At 42.3% G+C, this 25,792-nt stretch overlaps 1 protein-coding gene across 1 annotated transcript in view; it reads left to right on the top strand.

The window, feature by feature from the left end:
* The window catches only part of DGCR8 (DGCR8 microprocessor complex subunit), an 83,913-nt gene that overhangs the window by 26,582 nt on the left and 31,539 nt on the right, over window positions 1–25,792 (top strand). The window contains exons 2-7 of the mRNA XM_077461705.1: window positions 1,926–2,907; window positions 3,217–3,376; window positions 3,919–4,061; window positions 12,369–12,633; window positions 18,639–18,836; window positions 22,018–22,119. Coding sequence (XP_077317831.1) covers window positions 2,185–2,907; window positions 3,217–3,376; window positions 3,919–4,061; window positions 12,369–12,633; window positions 18,639–18,836; window positions 22,018–22,119 — 1,591 coding nt within the window. The 5' untranslated portion in view covers window positions 1,926–2,184. The remainder of the gene's footprint in view (window positions 1–1,925; window positions 2,908–3,216; window positions 3,377–3,918; window positions 4,062–12,368; window positions 12,634–18,638; window positions 18,837–22,017; window positions 22,120–25,792) is intronic.

The raw sequence follows: 25,792 nt of genomic DNA on the forward strand, positions 1-25,792 counted from the left end.
CTAAAAGATTTCAGTTTGTTGTTCAATCGAGTTGCACAGTTTATAGATCACATTAACCATTTTCAGACCGGACCATTTTGCTGGCTTAAGACCAGACCACTTTTTGCGATTCGGCACAGCGTTGCTTTAACTGACAGTTGTGCGGTCGTGCGACGTGGCTAACAAACAAAATTGACGTCCTTTTTTTCCCCACAAATAGAGCTTTCTTTTGGTGGTATTTGATCACCCCTGCGTTTATTTTTTGCGCTATAAACAAAAATAGAGCGACAATTTTTAAAAAAACGCATTATTTTTTTACTTTGTGTTATAATAAATATCCCCCAAAAATATATAAAAAAAAAAAACTTTTTTTTCCCATCAGTTTAGGCTGATACGTATTCTTCTAAATATTTTTGGTAAAAAAATCACAATAAGCGATTGATTGGTTTGCGCAAAAGTTATAGCGTTTACAAAATAGGGGATAGTTTTTTTTTTTTTACTAGTAATGGCGGCGATCAGCGTTTTTTTTTTTTTTTTTTTTTTTTTGGGACCATTGCCATTTATACAGCAATCACTGCTATACAAATGCAGTGATTCCTGTGTAAATGACACTGGCAGTGAAGGGATTAACCAAATGGGTGGCAGTGTAGGGGTTAAGTGTTCCTAGGGGCGTGTTACTAACTGGGGGGCTGGGCTTTGTTTTAGTGAACACTGTTCTCTGCTTCAATCACATGGAGCAGAGATCAGCGTCACTTGTTGCTAGGCAGAAAGGGGAGATGCTGTTTACAACGACATCTCCTCGTTCAGCCGCCACGTGAGACGATCGCGGGTATGCCCGCGGCTTTCGAGTCCGCGGGACCCGCGACCGGACTCACAGGGGTCCCGACTGGCACGCGAGCGCGCCGCCGGCAGCACGCGAGTGATGGCAGGGCGGCATTTAAAACTGGACGTACCTGTATGCCAATATGCCTGCCCGTGCCATTCTGCCGACGTACATCGGTGTGCGCCGGTCAGGAAGTGGTTAAAGATGGACAAAAGTTCTGAAATTATTTCTTTATCTCCTTTTCTTAAATTGCAGAAACTGACATTTTTAAAGTGGAGTTCTGCCTGAAAATGTTTAAAAAAAAAAAAAGTCAGCAGTTACAAATACTGCAGCTGCTGACTTTTAAAATAAGGACACTTGCCTGTCCAGGGCGCCAGCATTGTCCTCACCCAAAGCCGACCCATCCCGGGTGGTGGCGCCGGCATCTTCAGTCAGGGAATCGGGAAGTGAAGCCTTATGGCTTTACAACCTGGTTCCCTACTGCGCATGCGCATTCTGAGTGGTCCCTGCTTTCTTCTGGGACCTGTGTGTCTCCCAGAAGACAGTGTGTGGGGAAGGGGGGAGCCCCAAGGAGGGGCAGGACATGGTGTAGATACTGTGACGATCTTTCGCGCCGGAATTGGGAGAGAATACCTGAATTTTTGGACGGTTATGTATAATTTTTATTTGTTTTTATTTTTTTAATGGATTCAATACTTTTTTTTTTTTCTTCTTCTTCTAGTAGCAAGTCTCAAATTTAAAATGACTTTGCTAAAATTTGGTTGAACTCCTTATTCCTACTGTTTTTGAACTGTTGAAAATGTACTTTCCCTGCACCAACAGCCTTCCTGTCTTGTTCTGAAAAATGCTTGGTGACCTTGGCTGTATGAACATTGTTTTTATAGAAATTGAAAAATATTAAGTTGCCATTTTATATTCATAACTGATGCTTAATGTGGTGTTTGGTCATGTTATACTGTTTATTTTAGCCCATACTAATGGAGGATAGAACTAACAGAAGTCCTACGAAAATGAAACCGTTTTTTTTTTTTTGTTTTTATTCTAATACTTTACTTTTCTCTTCCTACCCTCCTTCTTCTTTTTTTTTTTTTTTTTCTCTCTCTCTCTCTCTCTCTCTCTACAGGAAGGAACAAAGCTTCAAGAACCAAAATGTCTACCTAATGATTACTCATCTTAAGCTGAATACATTGTGATTTCCAGTAATAGAGACAGTATTTCTGAAGGCTGTCTACATTAATGAAAAGAGCAATGTAGTCAGCTTAACTGAATCATCTGAGTTCCCAGTTGAAAAATGCTTTATACAAGCTGGACATTCACCTTTTTAAAGTTAAAATTAGTAATTTAGGAAAAAATTTGTTTAGTCTTTAGATTTAGTATTAAGTATGGAGCAATGTGAGGATATCCCCCCTCCCCCCGATGAACCTGGATGCAAGGAAATGGAGTTCACACCTGCTTGTCCCCCACCACTGCCGCCAAATGAAGAGCCTCCACCACCTCCCCTGCAAACGTCCAGTGACGCAGAGGTAATGGACGTTGGCTCTGGTGGTGATGGACAGTCACAAACCCCAGCTGAGGACCTGCAGCTAAACAACGGAGAACAGCTACTTACTAAAGGGTCATCTACATACAAGAGCCATCCTACAGTACTAGATCCATTGCAAAGTGACCAAAGCCCCAGAACCGCTCGCCATGCCCCACCAGTTAAGAGGTTTACCCCTGATCTTAAGTTACTTAAAGATGTTAAAATTAGTGTAAGCTTTACAGAGAGTTGTAAAAGCAAAGATAGAAAGGTGCTTTACACTGGAACAGGTTCAGAGAGTCCAACAGACTTAGGTAGCAATAAAACTGTCAATGGAGACTTGCATGTTTGTCCTTTTGCTGATAGTAGCAATGGTGAATTTTTGGGTAATGATGAAATTGCAAGTAACAGAAATGAAGATCCAGAAACCGATCTGGAGAATAAAGTGGAATACGCTGTTCTGGATGATCTTGAGGATTTTACAGAGAATGTGATGGATGTGGATGAGGATGGAGCTGAATTTGTATCAGAAACTATCCTACAGAGTGATAAGAATGAAGATGAATCTCTTATTTACAACTATGAGGTATGTTTGTAATTCTAACCAAACCAATTCCTTACTAAGTACTAACATTTCATTTGTTATTTGAGCAGCCTGCCTGTGTTTTGAATTGTTGTGCTTTGTCATATGCATCTTAACCATGCGCTGGTCAGATATGTTTACTGTATTTTCTCAGTTGTTTCAAAGTGTTGTGCAGTCAGCAGCATATTGTAGACCCATTCTTTGCCATCTTTAGCTCCAGAGTGGAGGTACATGCGTGTGATAAGTGTAAAGGGGATTTGACCTCTCCCACCTTTTTGGAAGAGGGGACGTGCCTGATAGTTTGTTTTGCAGGATGATTTTGATAATGATGTGGATGCACTGTTGGAAGAGAGTCTTCATACTCCAAAAAAGAGAAGGCTAGAAGAGAAATTCGATGAAGACAGTGACCACCATTCTGACGGGGAGACCGGTGTTCAACCAATGATAACCAGGATAAAAACTGTTCTGAAAAGTAAGCAACTTCATGTGCTATGCATCAACTGTAATTGCTAAAGCATAGAAACTTCTACACCTTCTAAGAAGCTGAATGAATAAACTGAGCAGCTTCTCAACCTATAGCAAAGGAGGAGGAAGCAGTAAGATTCAGAAATGGTTCAGTGAGATTCTTTTGTATATACCCATTGCTTAAATGTCATTTTTCCATGTGTTTGTATTCAGCAGGATAAAGGAAAATAAAGGTAAACTGTTTTAAGACCTCATTCAGAGAGGTGCTGTAGCCTGTACAGCATGAGTTGGCCAGTTACATGGCTGGAGCTGCTTGGGAGAAGCCGATGCTACTCTACTAGGATGTAGCTGTTGTACAGACATAGCCGATCATCCTAATTTGACAGGCTTGCACATAGGCTGCCTGTATGCAACTCCTGGCCGCTCTAGCCATATAAACAAATTAGTGATTCGTGCAGTATGGGCCACAGCACCCCTGTGAATGAGACCTGTTAACACTTTGAATATTTTTCTTTTTTCTTTTTTCCTTATTTAAACTTCATTATGTAGGTCGAGGACGTCCTCCAACTGAGCCCTTGCCTGAAGGATGGATAATGACATTCCATAATTCTGGCATTCCTGTCTACCTGCACAGAGAAACACGAGTGGTGACCTGGTCCAGACCTTACTTCTTGGGAACTGGAAGCATCAGAGTATGTTCTGAAGGAACTTCTGCTTTTAACTATTAGATGAAATGTTAGACTTATGTTATTGTAAATGTGGACTTTGCTGTCTTATGCACTTTTGTTTATTACAAAGCAGGTGCATGTGCTATTTAAAAATGTTCTGTTACAGACAGTAAATGTCAAATGCATATCTGCTTCAAGATGGGGCTCTGTGCCTTGGAAGCTTACTTTTTATTTTCACAGCAGTTAGCCTATTCAAGGTATTGCCCCCAGTTACTTTTGTGATGTTTACAAAAATTGGATTGTTTCAGCTAAATTTCACATTATATGCTCATTTAGAGAGAGAGTGTGTGTGTGTGTGTGTGTGTTAGTTATATCTCTCTCAAATCTATGGATGGATGTTGTGCACAGACACGCACTCTATTGTGGTCTCGGAAACATCTCAAATTGATAAAAGAAATACTGTATTTGCTATTAAAGCCTGTCTGCACATGCTCTTTTACTAATGTCTAATCAGTGTGTCAAACAGATCTCACAGATTAAAGTGCAACTTTACTCACAATAGTTGTGAACAGGCAGGATGTTTATACAGAAGAGACTATGTTGTCTTGCCTACCTGATTACAATGTACATTGAGTTGCTCATGCATGGCTCACCGAACGATTTTGGCATCTGGCCAGATAACGGAACTCTCCCCTCAGGAATAACATCATCCTGGCCTGGCCAATCAAAGTGGACAAACATCTGAACACAGATTAAGAGAGAGATATGGGAATTAAAAGCAAAAATAAAGATTCATAATCACCTAGGTGGATGCTGCATTTGTCCCCCGCCGCCTCGTAGACCGAGAACCAAGCGATCAAAGACAGCTGATCATTCTGTTTTCGGGCTTCAGTCATCGGTGAGTCGGTGACTCTGCTTTGCCCCACCCAACACTCACTGGAGTGCTAGGTTGTGCAAGGAACTGGAGAGACTGGCTTAAGCTCTCACCGGTGCGCTAAGAGGCTAAGCCAGCTTCCGGTCAAGCATCTGGGTGGATCATGACATTTTAAAAGTTGGGATCTCTCCAGAGCCTGAACTGACTAAGTGACCCTTAGCCTCCTCCCTCCCTCCCTCCCTCCCTCCCTCCCTCCCTCCCTCCCTCCCTCCCTCCCTCCCTCCCTCCTTCCTTCCCTCCCTCCCCCCCTCTTTTTAAGACTGGTTGGACATCAGCCAGAGAGGGACTGCATCACTGCAGTGGAGGGGATTATAGTTTCTCTTTAAAGAGAACCATTTCGGGGAGAAAACGGAGGGCTGCCTTTGCTGAACAATTGGAAATGCTAGCTTTCTTTTCTTGCATTAGGGGACACAGAGCCATAGTAGTTACTATGTGGGTTATATGGACCACTGATAGGTGATGGACACTGGCACGCCCCTAAGGCAAGACGTGTACTCCCTACATAACTCCTCCCACTACTAGGAGTCCTCCAGTTTTTTCGCCAGTGTCTAAGGTGTTGGTCATGAGTAAAGATGTGCTGTGCTGAGCTCCACTGGAAGCAATCCTTGCTGGGGCTAGCCGTGCTGACCGGATCCGCTATGATGTCTTTTCATGGGCTAAATGAATGGTACCCGGGCCTTGTGTCCGAAGAAACAAGGTTTTGCTTGCGAACGCTTCTCTTTTAGAGAGCTGGACCCTGGGATCCAGTACTTTTTTGGTAGTAAGGCCATAAAGTTTTTAATGGCAGGGTGCTGTCACAGGTCCAGGATTGTGGGTAATCCAAGGTTCCCCGGTTCCTGAAGGTTTTCGAAAAAGTTTCGGAGCCCACCGTAAAGGGTGAAGATTAGATATTTATCTCTGATAAAACCCTGCTGTGCGGATAAGGTAAGGGAGATTTTCTCAGGAATTTCTCCTATGTATAATGTTATGCCTATGTGTCACCACTGGGGGCTGTATTGAGCACTCACTGTCCTGATGCTGGAAACCGCACAGGAGCCTTCGTTCTCCTCTCCTCCAGCCACAACACATCCTCCAGTAAGAAGAGGGGTCTGCTTCTCTTCCTCTACCCCCAAAATAGTTTTTCCCCCTTCGGGGGTAAAGATGCCAAACTAGTTTCCTTTTTCTTTCTTTTTTTTTTTTTTAAAACAGACACAGACCGCAGCTGTTCAGCAGAGGTTTTAACCCCCCACCCCCCCCTGCCATGCTGCATGTCCACAGGACGCCGCTCGCACGGGAAAGCACTTTCCTTTGAAAGGAAAGGGGGTGTGGCTAAGGGCGTCAGACGCCGGCCACACATGTAGGAAGTTGATTTTAGCGCTGTATATGTGAAAGCTGCTGCTTGCTGCGGAGGGACAGAACAGGAGGATGGCTTGTTCAGGTTAGTGAACACAGACTTTTTCCCTTTGACACATTATACTTTTCCAGGCTAGGATTAATAGCAGCTAATGGCGCTGAACTATACCCTAGTAATGTACATTCTTTTGCATAGTGCCTCTGCTTTATGCTTCAGGCTATGAATGGTAATAGGACCAGGAACTTCTCGAAAGGGGTCAATGGTTTTTTCATTATAAACTTAATCCATTTCCAAAAGAATGCCTTCCTCCTCTGAGAGGGATACGGCTAGTCAGATTGAGCCGTCAGGGGAAACTGTTGTTGCATGAAACACTTCAGTCCCTGTATATATCATACAAAAGATATTTTTTTTTTCTTCTACCATTAGTAAAGTGGAAAGAAGAATAATGCTATGATGTCTCTCCATAGTGAGGCTAAATATAGCAGATTCCCATCTAGTCCTCAGGACCCTCTTGTTGAGGTGCAGGAGGCTGGGGACTAGGTAGTTCTTCCCAAATATTTGGAAGATACTTATTTATCCTCTTCGGAAGATCCTAATATGGAAGGAGTAACATCACAAGACAAGTTGCTTGTGTACTCCCTTTCTCAACCTTTTTTGCTGCCTGCAGCACAGGCTCTTGAGGTACCTACCTCTAATTTGGTTCATTAGAACCTCCCCCATCTAGGGATGTTTTTTTCCTATTCATGCATGGCTAAAAAAGCTTATGTATTCTGAATGGGAACATCCGGATAAACTATATTATCCTCCCATGAAATTCTCCACACATTATCTATGAAAGAGTATTTCTAGGAAGAAAATGGGGGGGGGGGTTCCAGAAATTGATGCTGCAATCACCTCAGTGAGCAGAGTCTCACATGTCCGGTGGATAATGCACTGATGTTAACGGATCCAACAAATAAAAAAGTTGGAACTTCTTTTTAAAGACTATATGTCTTGCAAGTTCAGTAGCGCAGCCGGTTCTTGCTGCAATTGGTGTATCTCAGTCCATTATGGAACAGTTTGTGGAGATACTTGAAATTCTGCCTGATCAGCGGGCCCGGCAATGGGCTGTTGTATCTGATGCACTATGTCTCACAGTAGATGCTATGAAAGACTGTATCATTTAAGTCTTATGGCTTATGCTTGGACTAGTGCATTCTCGCATAGTTCTGTGGCTGAAATATTGATCAGGCGAAAGCACTGTGTAAAAAGCTCTTAGCCAGTTTTTTCCGCTTCATGGGGTACAGCTATTTAGAGATGAGATGGATAAGTACATCCAAAGGACCTTGAATGGGGAAAGCACTCTTTTACCAGTAAAGAAGAGGTTCAAACATTTCTCCTTTTTTATCTGTGTTGCCTCTCCTATGCCAGGGGCATCTGCCTCTAGGCAGTCTCGACGGCCTCAACCGTCAGGTTCATGGGAAAGTCCCAAAGGGTAGCACCAGGGTCAGAAGAGATCTTGGGGCAGAAAGTCCACAAAGCAGAATGCTAAAGCCTTATGAAGCGGCACCCCCACTCGTTCAGGTGAGGGGAAAGGTCCTGCGATTCTCAAGATCTGGTAGGAACATTATCAAGACAGATAGATTTCTGCAGTTTTTTTTTTTTTTTTTTTTTTTCTCTAGAGTTCTGAGAGTTTCCGTCTCCTTGTTTTTTCTAAGGGAAAATGTTCCCTAGGATCCAGAGAAAAATAACTTTCTTTCTGGCCTCTGGGTCAGCTATTATCCCAGTATTTGATATTAGAGGTTCCTTTAGTGGAACAGGCCACAGAGTTTGGTTTAAACCTTTTGCGGTTCCAGAACCAAACAGAGGTAAGACCTATTTTAGATCTTCAAGATCTGAATCGGCACTTAAACATCCGATCCTTTTCATAATCCAATCGGTTGTGCCCATCCTGCAAGGAGGGGAGTTTTTTTTTTTTTTTTTTTGGCTTTAATCGATATGTATTTTTGATATCAACATATGCCAAATTTTTCCCGCTCACCAGGAATTTCTGCGTTTTGAAATATAAAATTATCATTTGTTGTGGCCCTGCCATTTGGTTTAACCACAGCACAATGGGTGTTCTGAAAGATTCTGGCACCTCGTTTAGCCAGATTAAGGGCTCAAGGCATAACAGTCCTAGCCTATTTAGACGATCTACCTTTAATAGATCAATCGGTCTCGGGTCTAAAACCAGAGTCTGATCACAGCCATAACTATTTGAAATCTCTGGGTTGGATACTCAACCTACGAAGATTCACATTAATAACCATCAAGGAGATTACAGTACTTGGGGCTGGTTATAGATACCATACAGAAGAAGGTATTCTTACCCCAGACAAGAATTAGTTCCATTGTAGGACTAATTCAACGTATCAAAACAAAGGAAAATTCCTTCTGTTCGGCTGTGCAAGAAATTGTTAGGGGAAATTCGAGGCCATCCCTTATGTGCAGTTTTTACTCAAAAAGCTGCTTCAAAACACCATCCTGTTGGTCTGGAATAAAAAGATTCAGACCTTGTTTCCAATACGCTTGGCTCCTGACGCAAGTCAGAGCCTAAATTGGTGGTTATCCAGCAAAATAATCTTTATCCTGAAAGGTGTTAACAGATGCCAGCCTTCTAGGCTGAGAAGCAGCCCTGGAAGAAGATTCTGTCCAGGGGAAGATTGCCAAGGTTAGAGGACCTTGTCAACTTTTTGGAAGATTCTGGCAGTACGTCTGGCCCTAGAATCTAGGACGGTCAGACTATGGGACTGTCCTGTCAGGATTCAGTGTGACAATGCCATGGTGGTGGCTTACTTCAATCACCAGGGGGGGGTATGAGAGGTGTGCAGCCCAAAAAAGAGGTGAATAATGTTCTAGCTTGGGCAGAACACAACATTCCTTGCCTATCTGCAATTTTCGTTTCAGGAATAGAGAATTGGCAGGCGCACTACTTGAGTCGCCAACAATTATTTCCGGGAGAATGGTCTCTTCACCCCGACATCTTCCTAGCAATATGTCAGAAGATGGGGTATTCCGGACTTATTCGCGTCCAGATTCAACAACAATGTCAACAACTTTGTGTCGAACAAGGGATCCGATAGCAGGCGGAACAGATGCATTAATCTTCCCATGGGATCAGTTTTCACTGATCTGTGCATTTTCTCCAGTTCTGCTACTTCCGCGCCAGGATTAAGCAGGAACAGAAGGAGGTGATTCTGGTGGCCCCAGTGGCATTAGGAATCCTTTGGACTCTGCCATTATAGCCAGACCTTTTCGCACAAGGTCCGGTATTTCATCCTACCTTACGGACTAAAAGATTTAACAGATTTGACTGTTGAATCCCACTTTATAAAAGATCGTGGGTGATCTCCTTCGGTAGTGTCTACTTTGATTAATGCCGGGAAGCCGACTTCCAGAATCACTTAGTATAGAGTCTGGAGGGCATATGTTTCTTGGTGTGGATCCAGGGGTTTGCACCCCAGGAAGTATGTCATAAGCAGGATCCCTGATTTTCTGCAAATGGGATCTGAAATGAAGCTGGCCTTGAGTTCTATCAAGAGCCAGATCCCAGCCTTGTCAGTGTTTTTTTTCTATGGCCTCTTGCTTCCCACTCTTGGTGCGTAGCTTATTCAGGGGGTAACAAGGATTAATCCCCCTATCAAGGCACCTCTAAATCCTTGGGATTTAAAATTGGCCTTATCGGCTTTGCAGAATCAGCCGTTTTGAGCCTTTATGATAAATTCCTTTTGACAAGAAACATAATCTTTCTGGTTGCAATTTCTTCTGCTAGAAGAGTATCTGAATTAGCTGCTCCGTCTTGTAAAGAGCCATATTTGATCATGCATAAGGATGAGTTTGTTTTATGTCCTAATCCTGAATTCCTACCAAAGGTGGTAACAGGTTTTCATTTAAACCAAGATGATATTCTTCCTTATTTCTCCCAGAGCCTCAATCTAGGGAAGAGAATGCACTTCATTCCCTTGATGTAGTAAGAGCAATCCGACTATTTAAAGGCAACTGCTCAGGTTTGCAAAACACGTTTTGTTTGTACTGCCAGAGGGTCCAAAGAGGACAGGCAGTGCCAAAATCCACAATTTTTTCCAAATGGATTCATCAAGTGATCCCCCTTCCCTTCAGTTGCCATTGCTATGTGACATCCCACATAGTAACTTCTATGGCTCTGTGTCCCCTGATATAAGAAAAGAAAATAGGATTTTTTAAAACTGCTTACCTGTGAAATCCTCTTCTTTGATGTACATCAAACACACAGGTCCCTCCCTTCTTGATATACACTTGTATTGCTTGGCTACAAAACTGAGGACTCCCAGTAGTGGGAGGGGTTATATAGGGAGTACACGTCTTGCCTTAGGCAATGGACACTGGCATGCCCCTATCAGTGGTCCATATAACCCACATAGTAAGTACTATGGCTCTGTGTCCCCTGATTGCACATCAAAGAAAAGGTTTTTACAGGTCAGCTGTCTTAAAAATTCAGTTTTTTGACTGTCAGGTTCATTCAGTGGTTTAGACACTGTCACTTACCTGGAACAAGTATTCAGATCAGAAGTTTATCGCTTTGCACTAGGGATGCACCGAAATTTCGGCCGCCGAAAATTGTGTTTTCGGCAAAATGCCGAAAGGAAAATCTTGCCGATAATGGGGCTGGAAATGGGGGCGGGGCCTGTGCGGGGCTCCGCCCCCCTGGTGCCGCCCATTGCACGGGTGTTTTCCTTGTCCGTCCCCAGTGCTCTGTCCTCCTTTTGTCCCGCCCGACAGTGCGGTGATCTCCGTGTGTCACGGAGCTGTGCATTGAATTGCCTGGGCGGCTGCAGTAACAATGTCCCGCCTCCTGTGACAGACGGTACACTGATCCAATGGCGGGACATTGAATCAGCGTGACGTGATTACAGGAGGCGGGACATTGTTACTGCAGCCGCCCGGGCAATTCAATGCACAGCTCTGTGACACACGGAGATCACCGCTCTGATCCGGGCATGGGTAAGGCTGCATTTAGACACTGGCAAGCTGCATGAGGGGGAAAGAGTGTGCCCAGGGCAAGCATTGCAGAGTTTTGTCCGCAGCTAAATCACACGTTTTTTGTTCCCACAGTGCTGCTGCATCCAAAAGTCATTTGTTTGCCTCTGAAACTATCCACCTCTGGCCACTTGTGTGAATGTAGCCATGCTATATAACACCAGGTCACAGGACAAAGGCTGTACTCCCTTTATTGACCATATAATAAAAAATAATAATAATCTTGATTTTCACCCAGCTAGGTTTTTATCTCCATGTGATAGAATGGGGAAGGGTTAAGTTATTGCTAGTAGAGGTAACGATATGAGCATTCCCAATAGAAGTCTGTTGGAACGGAACCAGGTAGCTTGCTTGGGGCCAGTTCACACCAGATGCAGTTCCGTGTGCTTTCTTTTTTTTTTTTTTTTTTTTGCACAAAATGCATGCACATTGTTTTCCATGTCTTCCAATGGCTCTAGTTCACACCATGCAGTCAGTTTCCGCACCGTATTTTTATCAGGCAGGCTGCATCTGAGGGGAACTGGTGAGGCTGCTTTGATATCCTGCACCATGCCTGCAGTCTCTGACCATCTCCTGCACCATGCCTGCAGTCTCTGACCATCTCCTGCACCATGCCTGCAGTCTCTGACCATCTCCTGCACCATGCCTGCAGTCTCTGACCATCTCCTGTATGAAAATATTTTTTAAAAACAGTCATTTTCGGTATCGGTGCTGTTTCGGTTTCGGTTTTCGGCCTAGTGTATTTTTCATTTTCGGTATCTGTTTCGGCACCAAAAAACCCATTCGGTGCACCCCAACTTTGCACAACTTTGCTGGCTACATACTTATTCCCAGTCAATTAAATGATGTGTATTGAGGGCAGAGTCTAGAAGGTCAGTAAAGGCACATCCCTTTGATAATGTTTGGTGACTAGAGTCTTATCTCACTGGTTGTATGGTATTCTTCTGTGTAACTAATCTAACTAGGATGTGCATTATGAAAAATAGAGTATAGTTAATTTGCCATCTGGTGCAATGTTTGCTTCCAGAGACATGATCCTCCCGTAAGCAGTATTCCTTGCTTGCACTACAAGAAAATGAAGGATAATGAAGAGAAGGAGAAGAATGAACTAACACCAGTCCCTGGCCCCTCAGAGTCTGTTGGTGAAAAGTCTGAGTGCAATTCTGAGGAAGCTGATCCTGCTGCTGCCGACGGCATTGTTCCTGATGGCCGAGAACGTCCAAGTGAAGTCGCACAAGGAGCCCTTGGACAAGTCAAGGCCAAAGTTGAAGTTTGCAAAGATGAATCCATTGGTGAGCCAAATAAATATTACAAGGCTAAGAATGATGACACCATGATTTTAAAGGTTGAAAAGTGTTTTTGGATTTGTGTGTGTGTGTGTGTGTGTGTGTTTTTTGTGGGGAGGGTTTACAACTTGACGTGTTCTGCATTCTTTATTTCTTGCTGGAAGTGAGAATAAAGCTCCCAGTAGGTGGAATAGATAAACCCAACAGAAATTTTAGGTTTACCCACTCTAACCCCCAAAACATTTTTTTCTGAAAGAAGAGATTCTGGAGAAGAATAAAATGGTGGTAGTTGCATGTTTTGTCACACAATAGTGCAGTTGGTGATATATTAAAGCAAATTTTCAATTAAAAAAATAAATAAAATACACTAATGTTAATTTTACTGTGTATAAATGCGAAATATATCCCTATTTTTAGTGACATAAAAAGATTGGGATCTGTGGAAGTGAACGAGGAGCTGTACAACCAGCTAATTTCTTCCATCTGAAAACCCACAGTCTGCACCCTCCACCCCACTACTGGGTAGCAAGGACAAGGTTTAAACTCCAACTCTATTCAAATTTTTGTCTTGTAAAACTAAAACTCTTTAACTGCTTCCAGACCAGCCGTCGCAGTTATACTGTGGTAGGTTGGCTCCCCTGCGCGACCCGTCGTAGCTGTACGTCGGCTCTTTAAAATGCCTCTGATGTCGCTTGCGTGTCCCCGGAGCCAATGTGAGTGCCTGCCGGGCGAGATGACCGATGGACATGCGTGATTGCTCTTTACAGAACAGAGTTTGTGTGTGCACACAAATCCTGGTTCTCTCAGGGAGGGGAGACAGATTGTGTGTTCATACTGAGTATGAACACCGATCTCTCTTCCCCTCGTCAGTCCCCTAGGGAACACAGTTAACTCCTTGATCGCCCCCTAGTGTTAATCCCTTCCCTGCCAGTGTCATTTATACAGTAATTGGTGTATTTTTATAACACTAGTCTCTGTTTAAATCTGTATAAATGTCACTGGTCCCAAAAATGTGTCCGATTTTGTCTGCTGCAATATTGCAGTCTCGATTTAAAAATTGCTGACTTACTAGAGATTACTAGTAAAAAAAATAATAAAAATACCGTAAATCTATTCTTCATTTTGTAGAAGCTATCATTTTTGCGCAAACCAATATATGCTTATTTTTTGTTTTTAATCAAAAATATGTAGAAGAATACAAATTGGCCTAAACCTGAGGAAAAAATTTAGTTTTAAAAAAAAAATAAAATTGGGATATTTATTATAGCAAAAACGAAAAGATATTTGTTTTTTTTTCAAAGTTGTCGCTCTTCTTTTGTTTATAGCGCAAAAAATAAAAACCTCAGAGGTGATCAAATAACACTAAAAGAGCTTTATTTGTGGAGGGAAAAAAGGCCGTAAATTTTGTTTGGGTACAGCGTCGCACTTCCGCGCAATTGTCCATTAAAGTGACACAGTGCCGTATCGCAAAAAATGGCCTGGTCATTGAGCAGCCAAATCTTCCGGGGCTAAAGTGGACGTAAACCCTCACATATACCCAGTGAAGTGAACAGCCTCAGATGATACACGGGGATGAAACCTATGTCCCTACATAAGTTTTACATGTATATCTGCTGTCTTCAGCTTTATGTGTTCTTTAGAAAGTTCGGATCATGTTAGATTTTCCCTTCCTGGATAGCACTGCAGAGAAGCTTGGGCATACAGCCAAGACAGCTGATTGGAGGAAAGGCACACAGCCCATCTCCTCATAGGTAGGGACTTTCAGATCTGTTTGTTGAATTGTTTAGCGTGTTGCTAATCTATTTATAGCATCCTCCCCAACACAAAGCTCTGGCTGCTTTTATCTCCTGTGTTGGAGAACTTTTCAGTAATTCTCATGCTGATAACAGAAGAGGCAGAAGGCTACAGGACAAAGGGCTTTGAAGAGAGATGGCAAAACACTACAGATATTTGTGCCCCCCATCAAATCATTCTCTGCAGCTATTACCTTTTTTTACCACCACCCCCTCCCTTTAGAATATAAGCTCTACAAGCAGGGCCCTCCTGTACCTTTTTGTATTGTTCTGTAATTGTGCTGTCCCCCTATACATTGTAAAGCGCTGCTGTTGGCTCTCTATAAATCGTGTATAATAATAATTTGTGCCCAGCTCAAATTTCATGAATCGGGTTTACATCTGCTTTAAGAACTAACAGTTGTGAAGTAACACTTTTGTAACCCATTAGATAGTGTTTTCAGTAATAAGTGTATTTGTTAATGAAAATTGTTCCTAATGAGGCTGTCACTTCTCCTCGTTGTTGTTCATTTTGGTCTTGAAACCTTTTAGTGACAGGCATCCAGTCAACCCCCATATAGAGGGTAGAAATGGCAAGAGTTCATCACAAAACCTGTTTCAGTTGTTGACAATATTCTTTTAAACATTTTCCTAATTTTTAATGGCATAAGAATAAGTTTTTAATAGATGTCCAGAAAAAGGCATAATTTCTAACCGTACATGGAATCAAAACCTTTTAGTATCTTAAAGGTTATCTGGGTTTACCACCAATGGATATTCTCCTGATATCTTTTTTGTAGTAACACTCAAACACGAGCACAATGATTCTCATCCAACACTTAAAAAAAAATTAGTGCTGCCTGAAAAACCTCTACTCTGCAGGCCTCAGTGTCTACTTTGCAAAATGGGGTCATTTGGGGGTGTGGGTTTGTGCCATCTTGGCATTTTATGGCCTTTGAAACTGTGATAGGTAGGGAGGAGTGAAATCAAAAATTTATACCCTTAGAAATCCTGAAGACGGTGCTTGGTTTTCGGGGTCCTGTACACAGCTAGGTATCACCAATACATTTTTATTTTCTTTCTTAATTTTCAAAAAGGAGATCTGCAAAATACTCACCATTCCTATTAGCAAATACCTTGGGGTGTCTACTTTGCAAAATGGGGTCATTTGGGGGGGGGGGTTGTGCTATCTGGACATTTCAGGACCTCTAACTGTGATGGGTAGTGGAGTAAAATCACAATTTTACGCCTTTTAGAAAGCCTGAAGGCGGGGATTGTTTTTTTGGGGTCCTGTACGTGGCAAGGCTCCCAAAGTCTACCATGTGGTATCCCCATACTCGGGAGAAGCAGCAGAATGTATTTTGGGGTGTAATTCCACATATAACCATACCATGTTTGAACGATATAACATTTACTGACATCTTTGTGTAAAAAAAAAAAAAAAAAAAACATTTTTGTTTTAATTTTTTCAAAACTTGTGGCAAAATATCAAATATTCCATGGACTATTGGCAAATAGCTTGGGGTGTCTACTATGTGCACAGCAATTTTTCAAACACAATTATTTTGGAGAATTTTTTTTTAATGCACTAAAACACTATATTGCCCAAGTGTTTGATGAAATAAAAAAGATGATCTTATGCCGAGTGCATGGATACCAAACACCCCATGCTTTAAATTTGTGCACAAATGTGCAGCAGCGACAAACAACTTACATTTTTAAAAGCCTTTACAGAGGAGTTCTACTGCTAAAATGACTGCCCTTGATTTGACCTTCGCAGTGATACGTCGCATGCATGGTGCAATTGCTGTTTGCATATGGCACCAGACCAACGCTTGTGTTCACCTTTCGTGTGAGCGGGTTGGGGGGGGGGGGGGGGACAGAGGTGTGTGGTTTTATTTTTAATTTATTGCTTTTTTGTTTTGTTTTTAAACTTTTTTTTTTTTATTTTTTTTTTGTTATCTCAGGGAATCTAAATATCCCCTATGATAGCAATAGGTAGTGACAGGTATTCCTCCTCCCCCTTTTTTTTTTTTTATTGGTCTATTAGACCCTAGGTCTCTCCTCTGCCCTCAAAGCATCTGACCACGCCAAGATACTTTCCCAATTTCCCAATAGCGCTGTTTATATCCGGCAAAACCTAAGTTGTGAAGTGCTCGTAGATTCCGGTTTCTTAGGCCATAGAGATGATTGGAGCCGTTCTGGTCTCTGATCAGCTCTATGGTCAGCTGGCGGAACCACCGGCTGCATTCATGGGTTCCCTGTTGAGACAGGAGAGCCTGAGAAAACCTTGGAAGACGTGGGAGGGGGGGCGGGTGACGTTCCCTCCCACTGCTTGTAAAACCAGTCTAGAGGCCATTAACCGCTGGGACTGCTTTTACATGAGTCGTCCGCTGGCTGAAAAGAATGATACCTAACCTGCAGGCATCATTCTGGTATAACCACTCAAAGTCCAGAAACATACCAGTACGTCGCTGTTCCTTGTTGGGCATACATTAGAAGGTTCTTTTTCTTTTTTTTTTTTTTTTTTCAGGCTACATCCGGCTTGTGTAAAATCCTACTACACACACTGACGTATAAATACAATAATCAAGGAGTGTGTGTGTGTGTGTATATGTATGTATATAATTTTAGTACCTTACGAGCAACTAGGTACGGTGCCAACAACTGGTCATGGAGGTCACCCCTCTCGTATTAAGGTTATATTCGTGGACACCGAGGGGTTTTTCCACAACACCAGTCGCCGTGGAATTTGGACCGTCGTGTCTGCGTGAAGGGAGTACAGAACAAAAACATTCCGATTATCCCTCCACTTCACAGCGAGCAAATTACACTTCAAGCAGGCTCTCTCCCCCGGCCTAAGATGGGCATCTACAAGTTGCTGGGATAAGCCCCGGCAATTAGATTGCACGGTGCCACATGGTACCCCTTTCCGAATCGGTGCAACGTCAAGTCCCACACAATCTTACCAGCGCTCCCTATGTAATCTGGGCAGTTATCCAGCCCTACGGGACTATCTCTTCCCTCGTTAATTATCAAACTATATGTATAGCCTTTGGCCCTGTCACATCTTAACCCTATATCTGGCACGCTTGCTGGGAAGATACTGTTTGAAAGTCAAGCGGCCAGAAAACATAATTGGGGACTAATCAATGCAGACAACTTGATCGGGCATAAAAAAAGGCTGCAACCTGTTGGTTGAAATGGTTTATGAGGGGCCAAATTTTGTAGAGCCAATCGTATCCAGTGTCACCCCGAGGACAACAGAGTTCATTATCATTGAAGTGCCTGAACCGCAAGATCTGCTTGTATCGTGCCCTGGCCATGGAGGTAGAGAACATTTGCATATGGTGAATTTGGTCAGTGGACCAATATGACCGCAACTCATTCTTTCTTTTTTTTTTTTTTTTTCTTTTTTTTTTTTAAGCTATGCCCTTGAGGAGGGATAGGCCCAGAAAGGTCTTAAATTCAGAAACTGTAATAGGTTTCCATTCTCTGGCAAGGATCAAATGGGGATTTGCGGCGATGAATTGACCAGCATACAAATTGCTTTGGTCCACAATAGATCTATAGAGATCTTCTGTGAAAAATGGCTTATAAAAATCAAGTGACGTAAAATCAACTTTTTCCACCTGAATTCCAGGTTGGCCAGTGAATGGGGGAAGTAAGGGTACCCATTTTGTAAAGTCTTGGCAGACTGCGACTATTTGTGGGATACATGAAGACAGCTTATGGATTAAAACGCCTCATCCCATTGGTCTCCCATTAGGGGCCTAATGGGAAACCAATGTGCCCTGCTATAAATTGCGTTCTGGTTGACTTTTTTTTTTAATATCGCTATATATATATATATATATATATATATATATATATATAAAAATATTTTCATTGTTGTAATCTTTAGTCACTTAGTTTACCCAAGGTTCAATATCCCCCACCCTTTTCTGTATGTTAACAGCTTAGTGAATTTTTAAAGCTTGAATAAAAGTTCTATGGCCTGCTGTGCTTGCTATGGGTCTTTGCGCCATGTTAAGATTGGTTATGCTTCTATTGGTAATGACCATTTGTTTTCTTCCTTTACAAAATAAAGTAGTCATTGATGCCCCATTGTCTGTGAAGTGGAAAAAAAAATTCTATTGGTATTTCACTGTGATGTTTTACTGAAATCTATAATGTCAAGAGATTGAATAATGTGATGGTTTCCATTTACATTCTTAAATGTTTTTTATTCTATATCAGACCTTGAAGATTTCCGAAGCTACTTGGAGAAAAGATTTGATTTTGAACAAGTTACTGTCAAGAAATTCAGGACATGGGCAGAAAGAAGGCAGTTTAATCGAGATGTAAAACGCAAATTAGCAGAATCTGAAAGACCAATTTTACCTGCCAATCAGAAACTTATAACTTTGGCTGTTCAAGATGCACCAACAAAGAAAGGTTTGTTTAATCCAAGAGTGCATGTATTCAAAGCGGAGTTCCACCCAATTTTTGAAACTCTCCTCCCCCGTGTTTTTTCTTTTTTTGTCAAGACAGATGCACTTCCGCTGTACTATGCTGTGGCGAGTTATGTCGTATCTGACTGCCCACTGGCTCCTGGGATAGAAGTGTCATTAATCCCAGGAGTCAATGGGCAGCCTCCACAATACAATGAATGTGCCGTGCTTTGTGCCCATGCGCAAGATCTGGAGGTGCATGCCTGGTTAGCCAGCTACACCATATCCCAGAAAGAGCTACGAGCGGACTTCAGTTTCCCACACTGAAGATGACAGTGAGCAATTTGAAGAACTATCAAGCAAAAAGACTACCTTTATTACATATGTCAGAATATATTATGTAAGATGCGAGGGTTTTTTTTTTTTTAGGGGGTAAAAAAAGGCTGGCACTCAGATTTGAACAAAATTCTCACAATATCTTAAGCCTGTACTTGACTAAACAAATATAATTAGCTAATTGTTTTTAATTTTCTTTAAAATGTATCCATTAAAATAGCTGCCACCTATCCTGCACAGTTAATGCTGGTGGCAAAGAAGTTTATCGCCGTTTTTATAAAAATATTCTTTAACCACTTGCCGACCGCCGCACGACGATGTACGTCGACAGAATGGCACGGGCAGGCATAAGGGCTTACATGTACGTCCTTGCCTGCCCGCCGGTCGGGGGCCCGATCGGGCCCCCGCCCGGTGCCTGCGGCGGTCGGTATTCGTTCGGGAGCGATCCCGGACGAGGGGATCCCGGACGAGCCACCCCCTCGCGATCGCTCCCGACGAATGAAAATGTCCCGTGACATCATTTCCTATCCTGTAATGTAAACACAGGAGAGGAAGTGATGTATTCTCTCCTCCGTGTCGGTATTTTTCGTTCCGGCACCGAGGAGAGAGGTTCGGTGAGTTGCACCAACACACCACACATACAGTAGAACATGCCAGGCACACTCACACCCCCCTTTACCCCCCAATTACCCCTGCCCCCCCAGTCACAGTGACACCAATTGCTTTTTTTTTTTTTTTTTTTTTTTTTTTTTTTTGCATTGGTGTCATTTGTGACTGTAATAACTGTTAGGGCAGTTAGGGTTAGCCCCCTTTAGTTCTAATGTGCCCCCCTAACCCCCCCAATAAAGGTTTAACCCCGTGATCACCCCCCGTCGCCAGTGTCACTAAGGCTGGGTTCACATTGCAGCGGTTTATGAGAACGAATGTGATTGGCACCGCACTGCAGTGCAAATCACATCCGATCTCTGTGCGATTCGAGTTCAGCCATACAGATAGTATGGCTGAATTCGTGTCGCACCCGCCGCACCCGCCGCAAATTCGCACGGGACCCTTTTTTTGGCCCGCAGCAGAATCGGATCGCATGGGTGTTCACACCATGCGATCCGAGTTTGCAGATCGCACTGCGATATGCGAACTGATCTGGGGGTGTCATTAACATTTCACTGACACTCCCAGCAGTTCGCATAGGGCAGTGTGAAGTGCCGCCGGGAGGCATGCGATGCGGGAACCCGCCGCGGATTCATGGCGTTCCCGCATCGCTCCAGTGTGAACCCAGCCTAATAAGCGATCGTTTTTCTGATCGCTGTATTAGTGTCACAGGTGACGCTAGTTAGGCAGGTAGGTATTTAGGTTCGCCGCAGCTTTTTATAGCGCCAGGGACCCCCATATACTACCGCATAAAGCCCCCTGATTGCCCCCTAGTTAACCCTTTCACCAGTGATCACCATATAACTGTTACAGGTGACGCTGGTTGGTTAGTTATTTTTTTTATAGTTTCAGGGCACCCGCCATTTATTACCTAGTCTCACTAGTGTACCCCTAAATTTAGGGGTGTCTACTTTCCAAAATGGGGTCATTTGGGGGGGGGGTTTGTGCCATCTTGGCATTTTATGGCCTTCAAAACTGTAACGCCCTTAGCCTGAAGGCGGTGCTTGGTTTTCGGGGCCCCGTACGCGGCTAGGCTCACAAAAAGTCCCACATATGTGGTATCCTCGTACTCAGGAGAAGCAGCAGAATTTATTTTGGGGTGTCATTTCACATATGCCCATGGCATGCGTGAGCAATATATCATTTAGTGACAACTTTGTGGGAAAAAAAAAAAAAAAAGTTTGTAATTTTCCCGCAACTTGTGGCAAAATATAAAATATTCCATGGACTCAACATGACTCTCAGCAAATAGCTTGGGGTGTCTACTTTCTAAAATGGGGTCATTTGTGGGGGTTTTGTGCCATCTTGGCATTTTATGGCCTTCAAAACTGTAATAGGTAGTGAGGAGTGAAGTCAAATATTTACGCCCTTAGAAAACCTGAAGGCGGTTCTTGGTTTTCGGGGCCCCGTACGCGGCTAGGCTCCCAAAAAGTCCCACATATGTGGTATCCCCGTACTCAGGAGAAGCAGCAGAATTTATTTTGGGGTGTCATTTCACATATGCCCATAGCATGTGTGAGCAATATATCATTTAGTGACAACATTATTCAATCGCTTGAGGCAAAAAAATAAAATATTCAATGGGCTCAACATGCCTCTTATCAATTTCCTTAGGGGGTCTACTTTCCAAAATGGGGTCATTTGGGGGGGTTTTGTACTGCCCTGCCATTTTAGCACCTCAAGAAATGAGATAGGCAGTCGTAAACTAAAAGCTGCGTAAATTCCAGAAAACGTACCTTCGTTTGTAGATGTGACAACTTTTGCGCAAACCAATAAATATACAATTATTGACTTTTTTTTTACCAAAGACATGTGGCTGAATACATTTTGGCCTAAATGTATGACTAAAATTGAGTTTATTGGATTTTTCTAATAACAAAAAGTAGAAAATATCATTTTTTTTCAAAATTTGCAGTCTTTTTACGTTTATATCGCAAAAAATAAAAATCGCAGAGGCAATCAAATACCATCAAAAGAAAGCTCTATTTGTGGGAAGAAAAGGACGCAAATTTTGTTTGGGTACAACATTGCATGACCGCGCAATTACCAGTTAAAGCAGCACAGTGCCAAATTGTAAAAAGACCTCTGGTCATTTACCAGCAAAATGGTCCGGTCTGAAGGTGGTTAATGTTCTGAGTTTTTAAACCTGTTTGACTTGTATTTATTTTTTTTGCAACTAAGCAATATTTTTTGTCTCCTAGAATTTGTTATCAATCCTAATGGGAAGTCTGAAGTCTGCATTCTCCATGAATATATGCAGAGAGTCCTTAAAGTTCGCCCTGTTTACAATTTTTTTGAATGTGGTAAGGAATATAAATGTGTTTTTCTGTCATTCATTGAGGGACATGGCTCCTTCAGAAACCAGTTGATCTGTATCGCCACCTGTTCAACAAAAAAAAAAAAAAAAGTCTGAGGGGCTAAAATCTATTTTTATTTTTTTATTTCTTCTTCTAGTCTTTTTCACGCGAGCTGTGCCATTTTTTTTCCACATTGATCTAGTATAAACTGCTGACTAGGTGACAAGTTGCATATTTCAGAACACTTGTATTTTTAAAGTCAGCCATTCAGTGCATGCAGAGCCTGATGACATGTTTGACATGTTTCTGGATCAACTGCATCAGCCGCATGTGTTTTAGATGCAGTGGGGTGACTGAGGTGCTTGCACTAAAGGAATTGGTATGACCATTGGTCCCCTATTGGCAGAGGGATGATGATGTGGTTTGTCAGCTGCTATTTTTGTGTGTGTGTGTTTTCTTTTTGCCACACAGCTGCCATTTTTTTCTTGTTTTCATTACTCAAACACAAATAACCAGGCTGGCTTTTAAAGCAGGAAATTATAAAATATTTTAGAAAGGCCAAGTCACAATCGCCATTGTGGATCCCTGGAGGAAAAAAAAGGTGTTGGGGGTTTTCTTTTTTTTTGTCTTTTTTTTTAAAGGCGATATAGATTAAACCAGTGATGGAGAACCTTGGCACCCCAAATCTTTTGGAACTGCATTCCCCATGATGCTCTGGCACTCTGCAGTGTAGTGGAGCATCGTGGAAAATGTAGTTCCAAAACATCTGGGGTGCCAAAGTTCGCCATCACTGGATTAAGCTATTAAAGTGTTACTAAACCCACAACCGTAAAATCAGTGTGTATATGCAGTAAAGCATGCTTGTTATGCTCACTGTTGAAACTAAGGGGTTAATCCATTGCATTGTGTAAAAAGGCTGTTTGATCCTGTTGACTCTGATCCTCCCCTTCTTCCACAGTCCCCAATCCATCTCCTGATAACAGAGCCTTTGTAGTCCCTCTACACATGCTCCATTTGTGTATTGCTAGTGTTTTTTGTTTTTTTCTTGGGAGGTTGCATGTGGTCATCACAGGGCCAATTGCCACTATCCAGACATAGGGTCTGGGGTCCTGCAGCCTTATAGGACAGTCAGAGGAGAATGGAAACTCCTCCTACAAGCTTTAACCAGACACTGATAGACGTCATAAGCTATATACTGCTGATGAGAAAAGGTATTTTTCAGTTTAGATTTACAAAAAATATTGCGTTTCCATGTTCTGTGTACTGTGGGAGACCAGATATAGTGAATGCAGGATCCTGGGTTTAGTAACACTTTAAAGTACAGGACATGTTTAGAGGTTGCCTTTAAGCCTCTCATTTATCCAGATTATGACATAGCTAGTAGTAGTGATTGAATTCAACTGGACTTGTGCTGTAACAAAAATATTTTACTGCTTATTCAAGCTGCTTCTTTTGGACGTTTTTCCTGCTACTTGATAAGTAGTTAAACATTTTCAACATTTCATGTCCCGTTGAATGTGGCTAGCTACTTTTTAGGAGTTATCACTGCTGAATGCGTTTCCTTCATTTCCTAAATATATGGTGGGTGGGTGTTTTGTGGGGTTTTTTTTTTCAGCCTGGAGAAGTTTTGAAGAGTGTGTTCAACAAACCCAGAAAAGAGTACCATTTCTGAAAGGTGCTCCAATTGGGCCACATTTCAGAAGTTTATAAAGGGTTTCCCAAACCTCTCTTGTAACTGTGGATAACTTATTTGTTCTGGGAGAAGTATATTGTTTTCTCTACTTTTATTTTCCAAATGCAAGTTGACTACACGTTTTTCTGCTTTAAAGCTAAACCAAAGACAAAACTTTTTTTTTTTTTTTTTTTTGTTTGTTTTTTTTTCGACCCCTAACGGGTGTTTTTTTTATTTGCCATCTGTGCTGTATTGGGGCAATTTCCCTTCACTTCCTGTCCCATAGCCAAAACTGGAAGTGAGAGGAAATCCCTGCAAATTCAAGGAATCCTTTGGGGTCTCCCTGGTCACCAGAACTGGTGTCCCCATTAGAAGATTTCTCCCTTTACATTTCCGGGGACAACCCAAAAAGTGTGTGGGGTTTTTTGGGTTTTTTTTTCCCCTTTTTTACTTTCATTGATCATGGCAAACAGAACAAATAGAGAGGGCGAATCGCCTCAACGGTGGCACAAACGCCAATAAAAATGGATAGGTGTTCTAATCTCTACTGTCCAAAAAAAAAAAAAGTCTGGTCTTTTTAGTTGTACTTTAATGAATCAAATACATCTGTTTCCCTTATGAAGGACAAGCATGCTTACAGTGAAATCAGGACTCTTGAGGTGTATACTTATTCTCTTAAATAATAAGTAAATTGTACAGTAACTAATCAACTAGTATTTTCAGATTAGGTAAAAGTTCATATACTTCCATCATTGGGACGTTTTCCTAATAATTCCATTAAAAGGCTTGGGGTGTTCACCCTGAAATGACTTTTGCCAGAAGGATTCTGGAATCTTCTGTTGAGCAATTATACCCTCAATGTTTTTCCATATTTTTTTGTTACTGTAATGGTTTTTCATTTAAACTTTTTTTTTTTTTCTTCAAAAGTACCATTCCCTACTCAAGACTGATGGGCAGTAGTAATGAAATATGATTTGCTTGAGCTCTATTAAAGTAAACATCACACTTAAATTGTGCATATCTTTGTTTTTCTACTTTTTTTGTGTTGACGGCTTTATTTTAATTTTTTTAGGGCTTCACTTGAGCCTAGTACACACTATATCAGGTTTTATTTATTTTTTTCCAACCCAGAGTTGGAAGAACAAAACCCGACAGCTCAGGTCAGAGCAGCTGTACTAACAATCCAACTTTAGTATAGCTATCTTCCCTGCTGAGCTATTGCATTCTTACAAGGGGATGCCCCCCCGCTAGAACACTCTGGTCAGCGCTCTCAGCCATTTGCTGAGACTGCTGATTGGGAGCTGATCGGCTGCTGGTTTTCCAGCATGCTCATCTGACAGAAGCTGGCCAAACAACTGGCTTCCATGCACATGGGGCGAATGTCGGCTGTTTTAATTTTTTTTTTTTTTTGAACCAGCAGTTGTACCGACATTTGGCTCGTGTGTACAATGTTTAAAGGAAATGTCCAGCTTAAGCTTTTTAGGCTGGGTTTCTCCTAAGGGTCACAGGAGTACAATTCATTTTGCACTCCTGTAACTAGTTTTCAGCAAAGAGCGGTCTGAAGTCCACTCTCCGCTGACGTAACTGCTATCAGTCGAGGCATCTGAAGTCTGGACCCACCAGCTGCTTTCACTGATGGCAGTATCAGTAAGCCACTGAGACAGCCGCTCCCTGTTCAGCACTCCAATAAGACTGTAGGATCAGAACAGGAGAGATTCTGACTGATGGGCAGCATCTCTTCCGCTCAGGGCCATCAGCGGTTCGGTGGCTCGGTTCTCAGTGCAGAGACGCTGCAGGACAGCTGCATCATCGGTCTGATGCACAAGTATGATTATTAAAAAAAAAAAAAAAAAAAACCATACTTCTCTTTTAAGCCTCTTTCATTGAGCCTTAAGTTTTTTCATGTGGTCTGTTTTTTTTTCTCCAAATTTTATTTAAGAATCGCACTTGCATCGGTCTGATGCTACATCTGTTCCCCGGCGCCTCTAAGAGTGAGAACAGGGCGAT

This window comes from Lithobates pipiens, unplaced genomic scaffold (genome assembly GCF_037356315.1).
Source record: "Lithobates pipiens isolate NorthernLeopardFrog02 unplaced genomic scaffold, aLitPip1_a1.2 Scaffold_3, whole genome shotgun sequence".
Classification (NCBI taxonomy): Eukaryota; Metazoa; Chordata; class Amphibia; order Anura; family Ranidae; genus Lithobates; species Lithobates pipiens.